General features: G+C 42.7%; 1 protein-coding gene across 1 annotated transcript in view; it reads right to left on the minus strand.

Moving 5' to 3' along the window:
- Nucleotides 1–13,751, minus strand: part of LOC140187004 (laminin subunit beta-4-like) — a 166,801-nt gene that overhangs the window by 81,620 nt on the left and 71,430 nt on the right. The window contains exons 11-13 of the mRNA XM_072241865.1: nucleotides 10,448–10,560; nucleotides 5,198–5,277; nucleotides 3,720–3,873 (exon numbers count right to left, since the gene is read on the minus strand). Coding sequence (XP_072097966.1) covers nucleotides 3,720–3,873; nucleotides 5,198–5,277; nucleotides 10,448–10,560 — 347 coding nt within the window. The remainder of the gene's footprint in view (nucleotides 1–3,719; nucleotides 3,874–5,197; nucleotides 5,278–10,447; nucleotides 10,561–13,751) is intronic.

Consider the following 13,751-nt stretch of genomic DNA (forward strand, 5'->3'; position numbering starts at 1 on the left):
TGGGCACACTCAATAAATCCATAAAAGAATAATAGTCATAATAGAATCAACTGCACCAACATGGGCGTTCAACCAGTGTGCAAAGGACAACTAACTGTTCAAATACAAAAAGAAAAAATAATAATGATAAATAATTAAACAGTAAGTATCAAGGCCATGAGATGAAGAGTCCTTGAAAGTGAGTCCATAGGTTGTAGGAACATTTCAATGCTGGGGCAAGTGAAGTCGAGTGAAGTTATCCCCTTTGGTTCAAGAGCCTGATCATTGAGAATAATAAATGTTCCTGAACCTGGTGGGGTGAGGCCTGAGGCTCCTGTATCTTCTTCCTGATGGCAGCAGTGAGAAGGGAGCATGTCCTGGGTGGGTGGTGGGGTCCCTGAGGATGGATATGCTGCTTTCCTGTAACAACACTTTGCGTAGCTGTGCTCAATGGTGAGAAGGGCTTTACCCGTGATAAACTGGACTATATCCATTACTTTTTGTAGGATTTTCCATTCAGGGTCATTGGTGTTTCCATACCAGACTGTGATACAGCCAGTCAATATACTCTCCACCACATATCTATAGAAGTTTGTCAAGGTTTTAGATGTCATGCCAAACCTTCGCACACTCCTAAGGAAGTGGAGGTATAGCCGTGCTTTCTTTGTAATTGCATTTATGTGTTGGGCCCAGGACAGGTCTTCCAAAATAGTAACACTGAGGAGCTTTAAGTTGTTGACTCTCTCCAGCTCTGATCCTCCAATGAGGATGGGTTCATGGACCTCTGGTTTCCAGTTCCTGAAGTCAATAATCAGCTCCTTGGACTTGCTGACATTGAATGAGAGGTTGTTGTTATGGCACCACCATGTATGATGCCATCAAGCAGTTACTGCTGTTACTGAGCTGGATCAAACTGATGGCTGGATGGCCACTGTGCTTGTGTGTAGCACACAAGTACAAAAAGTGCCTGAGGTCAGGTCCTGGTGCATCTGGTCTTTCACTCCGAGCCTGGCTTCAGCTCACAGTCCATTCCAGGCTTGGTGCCAAGCAGCCAAGGTGTCTGACACACCTTGTATCTGCTTATTACCTTTACACATCTCTAATTGGTGCACCATGCACATCCCATGTATTCAAGTAGGGATCCTATATGGTTGAAATAGTAAGGCTAGCAGCATGTTGGGAACTGCAGCAGCAACGGGGTCTGTGACCTCCAGACTGTCCGCAAGAAGTGACTGAGTTACAGGCTAGGTCCCGCTTTAGCTGGCTCATACATGGATGATAACACTGATTTACTCAAACCATGATGCAAAATACACCAAAAAATATCCCAAAATGCCTCCATAACAGATGCATTAATGAATTTAACGCATTGGTTCAACTTTCATTTTGGTAAGTCCTTGAATTTTGATCCTGTGGTTTTTAACACTATTTAACCTATTTAAGCTGTGACAGTCTGAATCAGTTTATGAGAAAACAGGATACTGGTCAATCATTCTAATTTCTATTTTGTCCATAAAAACAGATCTGGGAGAATTTACATTATTTTATTATGATTTTTTACAGCAAGGAAGCTGCTAGGGTGTATTCTGGTGTTTGGGTATACAGCAAATATTAAGTACAACAGCAGTCATTCTTCAGATTTCAATGTGAATTGCAGATTGAATTTAAAACATGGCGCAAAACAATGGGTTTCCTGGAGCTGCTGGTTGGGCTCATTCGCAAACAAAGAAACACTTCCCTTAGACCTCAGATGCCTGCATATGCATGAATGCAGCCAAGAATCAGTGGGGATTAACATTCATTTTGGGCGTCCGTTGTGTGGGTGTGAAGAATGAGATATTTAAATACTATATGTAATTCAAAGGAAGCATTGTAGATGGATTGTAACTATAGAATTGTCCTGCTATTATCTTTGATATTTAGCATATCAATTTTTCAATTAATATTGAGTCGGGCTGGCCACTTCTTCTAAGAGTGCCTTGAATATGATGCCTGCATACTTTTATATAAAACCTTCTATATTCATTAGCTTCAGTATCTCTCCGGTGACTTTCTTCACCGTTACTACAGAAGTTATTGAAACTCAGCATACCCTCTTCCTTTGTCGACGCAGATGACGTTTTGCAATCCTCTCAAGTATCAGTCTGCCTTGATCCACCCGGAAGTTGTAGCCTTGCTGTCGTAAATACTCATCACATAATGGCATAGACGTTGGCCTCACCTAAGGAAAAGAGAAACTAATTGCATTATTTAGGGAAGTAAAGAGTATTGACCAGTGGATGAATTCACACAATGAAAGGTTTTGTGGTCATAGGTAGCATGAGGTTAGACACATCCAGATTTGTACTGATGACTGTGCATAAAATTTGTCCTCCACATCCTGGGAAGGTAGCACCTTAATATTACCTTTCAAGATTGTTATTCACACAAATAATGATTTAAGTCCCTGCTATATAATTATTAAGTTGCAATATTACAGTTCACGTATTGTAAATATGAGCAGGTGTAGTTTTATTCCAATCCTGTAAGTACAGAATGCCCGCATAATAATCTTGCAGAATTACCTGAGATGCAAGTACAGTGGATTCCAGTTAATTGAACAACCAGTTAATCAGGGCAGCCATTCATTTAGGACAACTCTTAAAAACCAAAATCTAATGAAAAAATAGCTGGGATCTGCTTTGTTTATTTGGGACACTCTCCCACTTAATTGGGGAAGAAAATGTTGCCGTACAGTTTCTAACTAGCGTCAGATGCATCCAGCTTGTGTGGCCATTAAGCATTACACTATGCTTAGAAGGAACAGTTGCATGTGCTTGTGTTCAGAAAGCAGTGATTTTTGTCACTGATAGCTGGCAAAAAATAAGCAGTAAGACCATTTAGAATTGTTTTGCTCACAGTGGTTTCAAGCACTCAGGCCTGGAGATGCCAGAAATGGCTGGGGGTGTAAATGTAACAATTTCATTACTTCAAGAAGAATTTGAAGGCATTGACAATTTTCTTGATTGTTACAATGAAAACGAAGATTTGGAGGATACTATAGTCAATAGCATTGTATGAAGACAGCCCATTATCCAGGTGTCTGCGCTGATTCTATTCACTTACATACAATAAAAAGAACATGGCATCGTGTTCTGAATGAATTCCTCTGTCAATATCTATTAGGAACTAACATGTAGGTTTATAGTACTGTAGTAGTATTGATAGTATGCTAATTTGTTCCGTATTTTATTTAAATACATAATTTGTTACTCTTTTAACCAGTGATTTATCTTTTTTATACCTTTTTAAATATTTCCATGAAACTTCAGCTAATTGGGGCAGCCACTTAATTGGGCCAAAATGTACTGGTCCTGATGTGTCTCAATTAACTGGAATCCATTGTAATTAACGTAAAGCCTGGGACCTTTGAGTTAAATTGCAGCTCAGACAAATGGAAATAAATCAATTCCTTTACTTTTACAAAACAAAATTGATGCAATTTTAAGTGGAATATCTAATTTCCTAACCCAACAAAATCTGCAAGAGTTATAAGAGCCTGTGTTTGCTGAAATTTAGAACGAAGTACAATCTGCTAGAAGAACTCAGGGGGTCTGAGGAGGCAGAGAGATGGCTGACGTTTCAGATTGAGGCAAATACCTTGCAGGGATGATCTGCTTGCCCTCAGTATGGTTTTGTTTATTTAATGGAATGCCAGGAACTTGCTTAGGCAGCGTCAGAAAAGTTTTAGAGGTACAAACCATGGAAGAAGCACTGCTGCCTAAGTGTTGCGCAAGTTCAGCTTCATACAAGTAGTAATCCAGCGGAGGGAAGAAGTAACCGGGTGCTGGTTCGTTACATTGACGGCTGATAATGTTGGGTAGACATCGACACTGTCCATCCTGCAGGGAACAACTGCAAAATACAGACACTACATTTCAACTAACTGCACTGGAAAAACCATGATATGTTGAGTAATATTGTACCATTCAGCTGCTTTCACTGTTCTGTTAAATGTCTACTACATTAAGTTCAGTACAATTATCTTCATTATAGTCACAGCAGACAAGTAAATTGGAATTTCTGAAAAGGGTGGATTCGAGTTAAATAAACATAACTTCATTCATTACGTGTCGTGTCGTGGGCAATCGTGGTCTTGACCATGATTGTTGTTGGCAAATTTTTCTATAGGAATGGTTTGCCATTGTCTTCTTCTGGGCAGTGTCTTTACAAGACGAGTGACCCCCATCCAAAACTAATACTCTTCAGAGATTGCCTGGTGTCAGTGGTCGCGTAACCAGGATTTGTGATATGCACCAGCTGCTCCCATGGCTTCACGTGACCCTGATTTGGGGGAAGGACGGGCTAAGCAGGTGCTACATTTTGCCCTTTCACCTCCTTTGGTAGAGCCACACCCTGCAAAGAGTTTGCATGTTTTCCCCATGACCATGTAGGTTTCCTCCCACAGTCTGAAGATCTACCAGTTGGTAGGTTAATTGGTCATTGTAAATTGTCCTGTGATTAGGCTTGGATTAAATCAAGGGTTGCTGGGTGGCATGGCTCGATGGGCCTATTCTGTGCTGTATCTCAATAAATAAATAGATTTCCAAGAAACCATGCATATATCCCTGGATCTCCCTTTTAGAATTGTGTCCCCAAGTTTATATTGACCTGTTCAAATCTTTCTATCCAAATGTAACATCAAGTATTTTTTGCATTAGGTTTCATCTGCTACCCAAACCTCAACACCCATTCTAGCAGCCTGTCCACACTTCCTTGCAATCTGTTACTGTCCTCCTCTTTATGCTTCCAAGTTTTATGTCATCAGCCTGTATGGAAAATGTTGCCTGTAGATCTAAGTCCAAGGCTTTACTGTTCAGTGATCCTGACCACCAGGGATCTATTTTGTCCACTTTCGTTCCTGTCACTCCAGCTCTCCCTTTCCTGTAACCTTGCCAATGTTTCATCCACGCAGCTGTGCCTCACTTGATTTCATGGGGTTCCATCTAGATGACATGCCTGTTATCTGGCACCTTATCAAGTGTCTTTTGGATGTTTACACGAACTGCATAACTGCATATCTCTCATCACTCCTCTCTGCTACTCCATCAAACAACTTGTTAGTTGGATGTGATTTTCCTTTTACATACTGGGTACTTCTAATCAATTCACTAGTTTAGACTGATGAGACTATATTTAGACTGGCTTGACCAGAAGCATTGCTGAGAATTAGACTTACATATTGTCATAGGCCCCTCCAATGTCACAGTCACAGGGGGAACAGCCATAGACACTACTGCCAGGTCCCCAGTAGTTCGGCTATAACAAAACACAGCATCAGAAGTTTTGAATAAAAATTCACAAGATAATATGATACAATGTCTCATGTAAGCCTGATATCTTGGCCATCCTTTATTGTGAAGCAAGGTTGTATGAAATGAAAGGTTATGTGACACTGAGGTCTAACGGCTGAGCCTAATTCTACTCTCATCTGACACCCAACATCTGCTTGTGTATCAAGCGACATTACTGCATAGAGATAAAACAGAAGGGCTGTTACTTCTTCTTTCTTTTCTCGCTCTTGCCTAAGGCCACTGGAACTAATTGAAGATCTTGCCCATCAACTCACGCCCTTCATGTAGACAGTTGACACCAGGGAACCCAGCCAAGGTTTCTTGTCAAGCCCTGGAATGTCCTTTCCCACTTAGTCCCTGACAGTGAGATCAGGAGCTGAACTGTTTCCAGTTACTCATAAAAGCCGCTTTATAACCAACTGTTTTCTGCTACAAGTGCATGATCTCATTCAGCTCTCGTGATCTTCAGAATCAGAATCAGGTTTAATATCACCAACATATGTCATGAAATTTGTTATTCTGTGGCAGCAGTACATTGCAATATATAGTAATAAAAACTATAAATTACAGTAAGTTTTGTATGCTGTATATAAAAATAAAATAAATAAGTAGTACAAAAACCGAGGGATAATACTGAGGTAGAGTTCGTGGGATCATTGTTCATTCAGAAATCTGATGGCAGAGGGGAAGAAGCTGTTCCTGAAACATTGAGTGTGTGTCTTCAGGCTCCTGTACATTCCCTTTGATGGTAGCAATGAGAAGAGGACATGTCCTGAGTGATGAGGGTCCTTAGTGATGGACGCCACCTTTCTGAGACATCATCTTTTGAAGGCACACATGAGAGAAAACATGCAGATGCTGGAAATCCAAGCAACACACACAAAATGCTGGCCGAACTCAGCAGGCCAGGCAGCATCTATAGAAAAGAGTACAGTCGACGTTTCAGGCCGAGACCCTATGGCAGGTGTTCTGGATGCTTGCAGCTAGTGCCCATGATGAAGCTGGTGAAGTTTACAACTTCTTGCAGCCTTTTCCGATCCCCATACCAGATGGTGATGCAACCCATTAGAATTTCCTCCACAGTACGTTGTAGAAATTTGCGAGTGTCTTTGGTGACATCCCAATCCTCCTCAAACTCCTAAAGTAACATAGTGCTGTTGTGCCTGCTTTGTAATTGCATCAATATGTTAGGCCCAGGATATGCTGACACCCAGAAATTTGGAATTGCTCACCCTTTCTACTTCTGATCCCTCAGTGAGGACTGATGTGTGTTCCCTCGATTTCCACTTCCCAATTCCTTCGTCTTACTGATGTTCAGTGCAAGATTGTTGCTGTGATACCACTATCACCACCAACAGCCCTGCTCACCCCTGGCAAATTTATAGATGCTGTTTGAGCTATCCCTAACCACGCAGTCATGAGTTTAGAGGGTGTTGTGATGAGAATACACATAAAATTAAGATGTTTGCTGGCCTGGGTTAGCATCAGTGACATCAGCAGTTGGTCTGCCACCTGTCCTCGGGGGAAGGAGAGATAAGGAACAATGGAGCAGCGTCTGGAGATGTGTAATGAAGGGACGGGTGAGAGAGCTGTCTGGAGCGGCTCCCCCTTTGAACCCTGAACTGTTTGAAGCGATGGACAGGCGATCTGGAGATGTGTAATGAAGGGATGGGCGAGAGAGCTGTCTGGAGCGGCTCCCCCTTTGAACCCTGAACTGTTTGAAGTGATGGACAGGTGATACCCCATCAGGGGGATAAAAAGGGACCGGTTCGCTAAGGCAGGACACACGACACCCGAGGTAACGAGACCCTGGAAGCGGTGCGCCTCTCACGAGTCGGTGGGAAGTACCGGACAACGCACAGGGTGGAAAGGTACAATCAGCGGGAACCCGGTGTGTGTCCGCCCTTGCTTGGGTGCCGGGTTCACTGCAGAGGATCGACCGCATCTGGAGAAGGGGTCACAGTCGGTGACCTCAGGTGACATCACCAAGGACCTGCCCAAAAGCTGCTGGTGAGCCATATCGCCGGTCTGTGAGTGGAAGCTGTGTTTGAATGATCAGTCGTTCCCGTTCTATCTCTCTCTCTCCCCACGTTGTCCATTGCCATGGCAACGATTACTGCGAACTGAACTAAATTGGACTGAACTTTTGTGTCACTTTGAAATTTGGTCATTTACCCCTAGACAACGATAGAGCTTGATTGATGCTGTTATCTTAATTCTGTGCACATGTGTGTTTATCATTGCTGAACTGTTGCATTTATTATCCTTTCGATTACTGTGTTGCTTGTTTCTTTAATAAAACTTTCTTAGTTCTAGTAATCCAGACTCCAACTGAGTGATCCATTTCTGCTGGTTTGGCAACCCAGTTACGGGGTACGTAACAGTGTAGAGCAGTGAGCTAAGCACATATCCTTGAGTTGTGCCAATGTCATTTGTCAGTGAGGAGGAAGTATTATTTCCAATCTGCACTGACTGTGATCTCCCAGTGAGGAAGTCAGTGAATTGAGTTGCAGAGGCCCAGGCCTTGGAGCTTTTCAGTTAGAACTGAGGGTATGATTTTGTTGAACACTGAGCTGTAATCAATAAACAGCATCCTGACGTATGTATTGCTATTGTCCAGGTGGTCCAACGACGGGTGGAGAGCCAGTGAGATTGCATCTGCTGTCGACCTATTGTGGCAATAGACAAATTGCTGCGGGTTCAGGTCCTTGCTTAGGCAGGAGTTGGTTCCAGTCGTGACCAACCTCTCAAAGCACTTCATCACAGTAGATGTGAGTGCCATTGGGTGCTAGTCACTGAGACAGCTCACCCTGCTCTTCCCAGGCACTGGTATGAGAGTTGCCCTTTAGAAGAAGGTGGGAACTTCTGATTACAGCAGTGTGAGACTGAATATGTCTTTGAACACTCCTGTCAGTTGGTTGGCACAGGTTTTCAGAGCCCTAGCAGGTACACCATCAGGGCCTGATGCCTTGCAAGCGTTCACCCGCTTGTAAGATATTCTGACGTCAGCCTCTGAGGAAGAGATCACAGGGTCACTGGATGCTGCAGGGATATGCACAGATGTAGTTTCATTCTCCCTTACAAAGCATGCACAAAAGATGTTGAGCTCATCTGGGATTGAAGCATCACAGCCATTCATGGTGTTAGATTTCGCTTTGTAGGAAGAAATAGTCTGCAAACCCTGCCAGAGCTGATGTGCATCTGGTTCCATCTCTAAACTCAACTGGAATTGCTTTTTTCCCTCTTAAGATAGCCTTCCATAGGTTGTACCTGGACTTCTTGTATTGCTTTGGATCACCGGTCTTGAATTCAACAGATCTAGCCCTCAGCAGACTATGAATCTCCTTGTTCATCCATGACTTTTGATTTGGGTAGGTCTGGTATGTTCTCGTAGGCACACACGCACCCACACAGGTTTTGATGAAGTTGGTGTCAGCTCAAAGATGAATCCTTGAATATTGTCCAGTCCGCCAGCTCCAAGCAGTCCTGTAAGTGCTGCTCCATCTCGCTCGACCATACCTTCTAGGTCCTCACTACTGGTGCTGCGATCTTTAGTCTCTGCCTATACACTGGTAGTAGGAGTGTAGCCGAGTTTTGCTCTGTGGCAATACAGCACACACTTGGATTACCGATAGGTTGTGTGCCTAGAGAAAAGTGTCTGTATCAGGTTTTCCTCCAATGTGAACCCTTTGCAAAAATTGACAAAATGTGTTGCTGCATCACCGTCTGGTCTGGTAGAGGGGAAAGGGTGGGGAACTACTGCAAAGGATTGAAGTAAGCTTCAGAGGGTTGTAAACTTAGCCAGCTCCATCATGGGCACTAGTCTCCGTAGTATCCAGGACACCTTCAAAGAGCGATGCCTCAAAAAAGTGGCATCCATCATTAAGGACCCCATCACACAGGTCATGCCTGGTTCTCATTGCCATTTTCAGGAAGGATGTACAGAAGCCTGAAGGCACACACTCAACAATTCAGGAACAGCTTTTTTCCCTCTGCCATCAGATTTCTGAATGGACTTTGAAACCTATGAATACTACCTCACGAAGATGAGAAATCCGAGCAACAGACACACAATGCTGGAGGAACTCAGCAGGCCAGGCAGCACCCATGGAAAAGAGTAACAGTCAATGGTTCGGGCTGAGACCCTTCTTCAGGACTTAATACTTCTTTAAAATCTCTTTTTGAACCATTTATTTAAGTATTATAATATATATAACAGAATGTTGGACAAAGAATGTTGGAATGAGGAAACGAGTTGAAGCAGCAGAGATGTGGTTTTTGAGGAGGATGCAAAAAATGTCATAGACGAAACGAATATCTAACGAGGATGTCATGAACAGACCAAACATGAAAAGAGAAATAATGTGTGAGATCATGAAAAGGCAATGTAACTTCATTAGACATGTGATTAGGAAAGAGGAGTTAGGATGCACGGTAATTATGGGAAAGATTGAAGGGAAGAAAGCAGAAGGAAGACAAATACAAATGATGATGGAGACAGCAGCCAGAGAACTGGAAATGAATACCAATGAATTGATCCACTTGACATGAAACAGGAATGTGTGGGCCATGGCAGTTAAAGATCAAACTGGGTATGGCCCCTGATGATGGATGAATATATATAAAAAAAACACTTAAATAAATAAATAAACAAACAAACAAACACACACACACATATACTTACTGTAATTCCCAGTCTTTTTCCCTGTATTATTATATATTGCAATGCGCTGCTGCCACAAAGTTAACAAATTTCATGATATATGCCGGTGATATTAAACCTGATTCTCATTCAGCTCCTCTCACATTTTATCTTTATTTAGTTTTTTTTCTTGTATAAGTTCTATAAGAATGAATTTTCATTCTGCATCACAGATTTTGTTGCAGTGATTTATGAATTCCTTGTGTGAATTTCCATTACCTGAACTGCCGTCACGTTGGCATACTGGGTATCGGATTGGCTTGCAAGGCTTTCCTTATAGTAAAACAATCAATGTTTGGAGGCATTTGGTGACATAAAAGGTTATATGGCAAACACTAAAGAATATAAGAATAAATTCTGAAGGTTTCAGTCACATTATAACAATGAATGTTTGGAGGCATTTGTTAAGGTTAAAGGTTGCATTTTAACATACCTGACACTGTTCACAATTCCTTCCAGTGACAGTTCGTAGACATTGGCACTCTCCAGTGACTGGGTCGCAGGGTGATTCTGATGATACACTGCCTCGTGTGTCACACCGACAATCTAAAAACACATTCAAAATCCCCTTCCTGTTAATCTCTAATGGCCCATTTACATCAAAGTTCTCAAAAACATAGAATTTACTGAGTCTGCAGTTAGTTCTCAGTTAATATTCTTGATATGACTATCACATGAAGATTTTAAAGATTGGCTTTATTTGTCACATGTATATTGAAAACATCAAAACATACAGTGATATGTGTTATTTGTGTCAATGAGCTCGAAGATGTGCTGGGTGCAGGCCACAAATGTTGCCATTTTTCCTGCGCCAGCATAGCATGCCCACAATTTACTAACCTGAGCCTGTAAGTACATCATCTGGAATGTGCAATGATCCAGAGCACCTGGAGGAAACCCACTGTGGTCACAGGAAGAACGTACAGTACTGCTCTTTACAGACATCGGTGGGAATTGAATCCCGATCTTCCGGTCGCTGGAGCAGTAAAGCATCACGCTAACTGCTATGCTACCGTGCGCCCACCTCAAGTGACCCTCGCTCATCTGCCCCTTTCCAGCAGCTCCGTTTCCTCTCATTTATAACAGTTTCACAAGAGCTTGCGACTGGTGCAGGGCTCATGCCATTTCGAGGCTTGTGCTTTGGTGGCAAGGGAATGCTGGTCTTCCTACTGCAATGCACTCGCTTGTTAGAAAGAGGATGGGAAAACTCGATCCTGCAGGAAATTGACCAACAGTTGGAGTTTGGGGGAGGGAAGTATTCCTGTGAGAGATATCTAGAAGAGGCTGACTGCTGATTTTCCACCACCTCTCCCCGACTTCACCAGAAGAATAACAGGACATCTCCTGCGATGTACCTTAAACAACGTAGTAGCTTCTTTAAATGCCATTGGCTTGATCCCACTGCCCCAGGCACGCCATGTGCATCACACAACTCCACCAACTTGCAACTCCAAAGTGCAGTAAAGATGATACAGGACTTTTTTTCCCCTATAAGAGGTTTCTTTCATTGTGCCTGCAATAACACAATATTGGATGTTCACTGCACTGCAGACAGGAGGTTCTATCAGCCTGATTGAGATACCCGCATGGAGTGTTGCCTCCCAGGTGCCAGGTTATGGGATGTCTTGGATCAGGTGCAAAGTATTCTCAAGGGAGAGGGTGAACAGCCAGAAATCTTGGTACACTTTGGTACCAATGACATAGGTAGAAAAAGGGAGGAGGTCCTAAAGAAAGAATTCAGGAAGTTGGTTAGGAAGCTGAAAAGCAGGACCTCCAGGGTAGTAGTCTCAGGATTGCTGCCTGTGCCGTGTGCTAACAAGCACAAGGTGCATGGCTGAAGGACTGGTGTAGGGGGCAGGGCTTCAGATTCCTGGACTATTGGGGCCTCTTCTGGGGGAGGTACAACCTGTACAAAAAGGACAGGTTACACCTGAATCCAAAGGGTCCAATATCCTAGCAGGCAGGTTTAATAGCACTGTTAGGGAGGGATTAAACTAATTTGGCAGGGGGAATGGGAACCGGAGTGATGGGGCTTAGGAAGGGGAAAACAGAAATAAATCAAAGATAATGTGCAACAGAGATGATAGAAATGACAGGCAGGAGATGAGGTATAATCACAGCCAGTGGGATGATTTACAGGGCAACAGAGGCATGGTGCAGTTAAAACAGAAAACAACAAATACTGGACTGAAAGTGTTATATTTGAATACACGCAGCATAAGAAATAAAATGGACGATCTTGAAATTCAGTTACAGATTGGCAAGTATGACGTTGTGGCCATCTCTGAAACTTGGGTAAAGGATGGCTGCCATTGGGAGCTGAACATCCAAGGATATACGATGTTTCGGAAAGATAGGTTAGTAGGCAGAGGAGTTGGTATGGTCCCGTGTATAAGAAATAATATTAAATCATCAGAAAGGGATGACATAGGATTGGAAGGTGTAGAGTCTCTATGGGTTGAGTGAAGAAATGGCAAGGGTAAAAGGACCCTAATGGCAGTTGTATACAGGCCTCCAAACAGCAGCCGGGATGTGAATTACAAATTACAGCAGAAGATAGAAAAGGCGTGTTAGAAGGGCAATGTCATGATAATCGTTGGGGATTTTAACATGAAAGTGGATTGGGAAAACCAGGCCAGTACTGGACTCAAGAGAGAGAATTTGTAGAATGTCTAAGGGATGGCTTTTTAGAACAGTTTGTTGTTGAGCCCACTAGGGGATCGGCTGTGCTGGATTAGGTGTTGTGCAATGATCCGGAGGTGATACGAGAGCTTAAGGTTAAGGAATCCTTAGGAAACAGTGATCAAAATAGATTGAGTTCACTTTGAAATTTGAGGAGGAGAAACTAAAATCCAATGTGTCAGTATTTCAGTGGAATAAAGGAAATTACAATGGTATGAGAGGGCAACTGGTCAAAGTTGACTGGAAAGGGACATTAGCAGGAAGGACAGCAGAGCAACAATGGCTGGAGTTTCTGCAAAAAATGAAGGAAGTGCAAGACAGATATATTCCAAATATGAAGAAATTTTCGAATGTAAGAAGCACACTACCGTGGCTGACAAGTGAAGTCAGAGCCAAAGTAAAAGTAAAAGAGAAGGCATACAAGGAACTAAAAGCTGGTGGGAAGATAGAGGATTGGGAAGCTTCTAAAAACTTCCTGAAGGAAAGTAAGGTCATTAGGAAGGAAAAGATGAATTATGAAAGGAAGATAGCAAATAATATCAAAGAAGATACTAAAATCTTTTTTAAGTATATAAAGGGTAAAAGAGAGTTGAGGGTAGATATAGGACCAATAGAAAATGATGCTGGAGATATTGTAATGGGAGACGCGGAGATGGCAGAGGAATTGCATGCATATTTTGCATCAGCCTTCACAATGGAAGACATCTTCAGTATACCAGACATTCAAGAGTGCCAGAGAAGTGAAGTGTGTGCAGTGAAAATTACGACTGAGAAGGAGCTCAGGAGGCTTGATGGATAAATCTCCTGGACCTGGTGGAATGCACCCTCAGGTTCTGAAGGAAGTAGCTGGAGAAATTGCGGAGACATTAACAATCATCTTACAAGAATCGATAGATTCTGGCATTGTACTGGAAGACTGGAAAATTGCAAATGTTAACAGAAGGGTCGGAGGCAGCAGAAAGGAAACTATGGACCTGTTAGTCTGACATCAGTGGTTGGGAAGTTGTTGGAATCGATTATTAGGGATGAGATTATGGAGTACCTGAAGTACCTGG

The sequence above is a fragment of the Mobula birostris genome, chromosome 23, assembly GCF_030028105.1.
Source record: "Mobula birostris isolate sMobBir1 chromosome 23, sMobBir1.hap1, whole genome shotgun sequence".
Classification (NCBI taxonomy): Eukaryota; Metazoa; Chordata; class Chondrichthyes; order Myliobatiformes; family Myliobatidae; genus Mobula; species Mobula birostris.